At 25.7% G+C, this 6000-nt stretch overlaps 1 protein-coding gene across 2 annotated transcripts in view; it reads right to left on the minus strand.

Annotated features, from left to right (window-relative positions):
- The window catches only part of LOC135927564 (uncharacterized), a 38164-nt gene extending 36511 nt beyond the window's left edge, over positions 1–1653 (minus strand). The window contains exons 1-6 of one of the 2 annotated variants that reach the window (XM_065463625.1): positions 1558–1653; positions 1351–1513; positions 1245–1310; positions 1126–1204; positions 924–1081; positions 800–882 (exon numbers count right to left, since the gene is read on the minus strand). In XM_065463625.1, coding sequence (XP_065319697.1) covers positions 800–882; positions 924–1081; positions 1126–1204; positions 1245–1310; positions 1351–1513; positions 1558–1640 — 632 coding nt within the window. In that variant the 5' untranslated portion in view covers positions 1641–1653. Of the gene's footprint in view, positions 1–799; positions 883–923; positions 1082–1125; positions 1205–1244; positions 1311–1350; positions 1514–1557 lie in introns of those variants that run through there. The other variant, XM_065463626.1, reaches the window with a different exon arrangement.
- Positions 1654–6000: the final 4347 nt, after the last annotated feature.

Raw genomic sequence — 6000 nt, forward strand, 5'->3', positions numbered from 1 at the left:
ATATTTTTTTATAAATATATATTTGATCAAATTAGATTATCTGATTTTTTATGCTTAATATAGTAATTTCCTAAATTATAACTTTTAGTAGAGGTGTAATGCTGAAATTTTTTTATTAGATGCTTAAAAAATTGAAAGAATGGCCATAATTAAATGTTATAATAGCAGGCTTATTAAAAAATTTTAAATAATAATGGGTAGGTGGGTAAAAAATTTTAGACTGGGTGGGCAGATAGGTAAGGAATTTTAGACTTATGGGTGGGTGGGCAGGTTAAATTTTTTTTAACATTGGGTGGGCAGGCTTATGGTCCAAAAACCTGCCCAATGCAGACCTCTAGGACATCTTATACAAAATATATTTTATAGGTCAGGCTGTGTAAAAATAATAATGAATTAAGGGTAGAAACCCCCAATATAAAATTTTCAGGCTGGTTCAGGCTGGGATGACCTCTAATATTCATATTAATAGAATTTTTATATTTAAAATTATAATATAATTAAGAGATTTATTTTAAAGTCAATTTTAGCATTAGAGATTGGCATGGCCCAAATTGAACAATTACATAGAAAAAATTATGTTTTTTGACTTGGTCCAGCTGCTTAATAATTTGTACAAGTTATCTATCCAAGAACATAATAATTGAATTAAAGAAGGGTTATAATTTATATTTATTTAATTCAAAAATTTTGTGATCCATTTGCAAAATATTTTCAAGTTGTCTGGTCCAGCCCTAAAAAAAAATTTCCCCAGATAGTGGTCCAGTCTTGGCCAACCCCTAATTAGCAAAAATTATTAAACCCTATAATTTTGGGTTTTGACATTTCTTCTAAATTGATCATGTATACTTTCATAATATTTTCCATAATAGCAGCAACAAAAAGCTATAGCAATTATATAAATATGACAATTTATTATTAATTACATTGAGGGGATGAAATGTTATATAATTAGGTTTACTGTAAATTTCATAAATAATTATATTTGTTTTATTATGCTTTGGGTATTCATCTAAACAGTTGTCATTGGGATCTTTAAATACTGGATATTTGATGTAGGCTAAATCAAATTTTAATGAGTCATCTAATATTATAAATAATAAAAAATTTATATAATCTTTAATTAACTTTTATTAGGTATAATAAGGTAAATATAGTTGGATGATATATGAAATAACTCAATTCCTTCAATATGAGATTCAAAATTCTATACAAAATTATTATTTTTATATAATATAAAAATATACTTTTATTTTTTTCCCATTTGTATAATTCCATAAGGATATATTACCAATATTACTAATTGTCATGATCTTAGGCAAATAATTAAATACATCAATAAAGGAAATTTACTTGAAGCTTATATTTAATATATAGAGCTGAACCAATAAAATATTCATCATAAACTGAATATCTTTTTTCTTTGAAATTTAAATTAGGTCGTATGGTGCCAAGACACTTTCCTGTGTTAATGCTATATATGTTTATCTTATATTTTGACGTTAAAATTAAATATCTATAAAAAATAAGTTTTTATATTTTTACAATTTTATATCAAACTTGCAATCGTAAGTAAAGAATGGATTTATGTCTATGTAGCTTACCCCGCTTACTATTTGATATTGATAAGAAATTTTCTTCATATCATGCTCACTAAATTAGTTTTAAGTATAATAAAAAATCATAATGATACCTGTCAATATCATGTCTGATAATTATAGTTAAATAATAGATAAAAATTGATTATTGTTCCAAAAAAAATCTGCTATGCATTGAGATGCTAGTAAAATTATTTATTTCAATAAAATCAACTGAAACTAAAGTGCAAGCACTTCGTTAGGCTTTTTAAAAAGTAGGCTCTACAAAATGCTTATTTTTTTATTTTTTATAAGTCGAAAAATATAAAATGTACTAATGGGTTTGTTCCTAATAGTTACTATATTGTACTTTCGGTATATATATATAATTGTCTCTATTATAATTTCTAGAGCATGATGGAAATGCACATTGAGATTCAAGTTTAATGGGCAAGCATTCAGTTCATATAAAGCTAAAATAGCTCATAAACCATAGGCGTAGCCAGAGGGAGGGACAAGGGGAAATTCCCCCCCCTCCAGAAATTAATCACTTTTTGTAAATATCATTTTTAGCTAATAAAAAATATCCCCCTTAGTCCTCCCCCCACTCCCTGACCCTCAAATATGTATGCATATATCTTAAATAATAATTTAAAAGAAAGAATGTAAAAGTTGATATTTTTTTTATAAAACTATTCATCATAATATATAGATTTTTAGGAAAATAAATTTATAAATATATAAAATGAACCAAAAATGTTTTTTAATAAATGAAATATAAGCCAAAGATAAGTCTTAAGACAGAAGTGAAATGTATTATAATTATTAATAATAGATCCATAAATTACTAAATAATATATTATATCAAATATAATTTTTTATAAAGTGAGTAATTTTAATTTATTTATCTTAATAAAAGTAAAATATAATTATAAAACTATTGATAAAATTAAATCATAACAGTGGAATATTATATGTCGTAGATTTACAGTATATATATAATTATCAAATGACAATCAAGTAATTTTTACCAATATAGCGAATTATATATTTTACAGAAAACTATAAAATATTGATAAGGACATCAGAAAATATCTTTTAAAGACATTGTGGGATGAATAATATGAAGATTAAATTTAAATATTAATTTTACTTAAAATAAATAGATGGCGTTAAATAATTGAATGCAAATTGTTGATATATTTAATATCAAGAGCATTGAATAGTAAAATTTGTTAAATTATTAACTGTAATATATTCTCTAACTGTCAAATATGTTTGTAAAAGTGGAGTTTTACCTAGTATTTTATAACTAATTCTATATAATAGAGTAAAATCAACTATATGTCTACTTACTATTTATAAATAAATTTCTTATAATTGTTTGGAATAAATGCTTTTATATTAAGGTAATATACAATACAAGTAATTTATTATATTTTTATTTTATATAAACAAATAAAAATTAATTTCATATTTGTTCCAGGCTTATTTTTTTTATTAAAATTTGTAAAAAATATTTTATGACTATATAAAAACTAAAGTAACCCGGCCGAATGCCGCGGAAAAGCGGGCCGAAGGCTCGCCCAAAGAAGGTCTGGGGGCGAAGCCCCCAGTTTTTAATTTCCCCCCCCCCCTTATGAAAATCCTGGCTACGCCTATGTCATAAACATTCCCTTTCATGCAACAATTATAACAACATTAGCAATATAGAAGAAAAATGTCATATTTTATTCGGCCAACATTGTATACCAAAAGATCATGCATTAACATTTTGGGGAAAAAGTAACTGTAACTTCCTCTTGCCAACTAGGAAGGTTTTGACAACTACTACAATAAACCTAGCGAAAATTTTCCATTGCTGGATTAATAGTAATGCAAAAAGGACTTCTTTATTCACATGAATCTTGATAAAAGACTATTTATTCATGACTATTATATATTACATCCAGGCGCGTACGCAGCGGGGGGGACAGGGGGACAAATCCCCCCCCCCCAAGCCAAAAAATGCAGATGCCGGATTATATTTTTCAAAAATATTATTGTTAATATTAATTTATATTTGTTAATATTTATTCTTATCTCATATATACACACATATATATATATATATATTATTTATCACATTCATCTACTAAGTTATTTTATCAATCAATTTCGATTTCAAGTTTTCCTTGGCGTAATTTACCTATTATTTTCAAATTTTAGTGGCGTAATATTTATCTAAATTTCTAATAAAATAATAATTATCTCTGAAACTCTTTGTCCAACAGGGAGAAAAAAATTGCAAGCTTGTCCAACGAGATCGAGTCTCTGCCACAGTAACAGCTATTTTGGAGTTAGAAGAGCTGATTATTAATGCTATTACTGAAATATCACAATGGCTTGAAAGAAATATTTCCTCAGAAGCAAGAAAAATATTGGATTTAATACTTATTCCAAATTTTTTTTCTCATTAGAATGTATTATTTAATTATACAACTATTTTATGTAATACTTTTAAAAACATAACATTGACTTGATTAAGAAGATGAGAATAGCGGAGAGCATTTTATTAGAACTCAAGGAAATAGAGCTAGTGTTGTTGAAGAATTTCATATTTTATATGTTATTGTTGAGTCAAAAGCAGAGCTATACGTGTTAAATATTTGTCCCCCTCGACTTGCAGCAAGCAAGCTCATCATCAAAACATTAATATAGCATCAGTAGAAGAGTATTATAAAACAAATGTCCCCTCTCCCAACCTTTTTCATATGGTGATAGAAAAAAAATATAAATATTTGTTATATTTTTATCATGAAGATGTTAAAATATCTTATGATGCCTTATTAGCTGAATAACTATGATTAAAAGATTAACTATGGTTGATACAGTCCCAAAAAATGCTATGGATGCTTTTTATTTCAAACACATTTTGATTATACTCCCAATTATTAAAATGGTTATATATATATTAGCAGCTCTTTAGTAAACTAATGAGAGAACATTCACTTTTTTAAGAAGAATAACAGAGCCTTGCAGAGGTACCATTTGCAGGACCAGGCCCAGATTTTATTTTAAAATTTTTTCCGGCCCGGTTTTTTTTTTAAAAAAATTTTCAGGCCCGGCCTGGCTGGCTTAGCCCGAATTTTTTAAAATAAATTATATTTATTTTTGATATTTATAGCTAATAATGGCGATTTCAAATATTTGGTTTTAAAATATACAACTCGGCTCGGATATTTTTTCTTAAAAAATTTTCAGGCCCAGCCCGGGTGTTTTAAAAAAAAATTACGAACCCGGCCCGGGTATATTTAAAAAAATTAAAACGGTCCGGCTCAGGGGCCGGGCCTGCAAGTCTGTGAAAAACATACCTATGAAATACAACATCTGAAAGTAGATTGAATGATTTGGATCTTTTGAATATTCATAGACATTTAACGCCAAGCAAGGATTGATAATTGAAAAATTAGCTCAAAACATACAAAATACAATTATTCCTAAGAAACTTTTTATGTATTAATTTATATTTACAACATTTAAATTTTTTATACTTTATATATTTTAAAAGCTCAAAAAATTCAAATTTCAATTTTGGGTCGTTTAGGTGATTCATATCGTGGGTTATATTCACTTTATATTTTATGATTCACATTTAAATGCCGGTTTATATATATAATTTTTTTAATTCACATTAGTTTAAAATTGTGTATTATAAAAGTTATTAATCCTAATAAATTTATGCTTAGTATTTTTAATTAAAAATATTATTTCTTAAAAAAATTTATTATCCCCCCCCAGACCAAATTCCTGCGTACGCGCCTGATTACATCTGATTTCTAATTTATTTCTTAGATTTTGTTTGCATTTCAAATTTATATTTTAATTTGTTATTGTTACATAATATCAGGGTTGGGCAAATTTTCAGAAAATTGTATCCGGATACAGATACAGATACTTTATAAAATTTTGTATTTAAGATACAAAATATTAGATACTTTAGAAAAATTTTAAATAGATATAAGATACAAGATACTTGTATTTTTTTTAAAAAAAAGTATCTAAGATACAAGATACTTTTTTAAAAAACTTTAAATAGTCAAAATAAAAATGTACAAAGCTTTATTTTCTTATCTATAATATAAATTTATAAAAAAATATTTAAAATAATATGTAGAAGATAACAAATTTCTATAAAAGATAATGCGATATTGCATTTAATAATTATATAATTAGTAAATAATAATAAATCAGCATCATAAATCAGCATTATTTTTTATTATTAATTTTTCGTTCAATCTTTGACGATTTGGTCTATTAACCATATTAGCAAAGCTAAATAATCTTTCAAAGGGGGCTGAGGAGGGTAATATTGTGTTATATTTAATAAATATTTCTTTTATATGTTTATAACTATTTAACATATTTATACTCCGCCTGTCATTTT

The sequence above is a fragment of the Gordionus sp. m RMFG-2023 genome, chromosome 3 (genome assembly GCF_954871325.1).
Source record: "Gordionus sp. m RMFG-2023 chromosome 3, tfGorSpeb1-WG-v2, whole genome shotgun sequence".
Taxonomy (NCBI): Eukaryota; Metazoa; Nematomorpha; class Gordioida; order Chordodea; family Parachordodidae; genus Gordionus; species Gordionus sp. m RMFG-2023.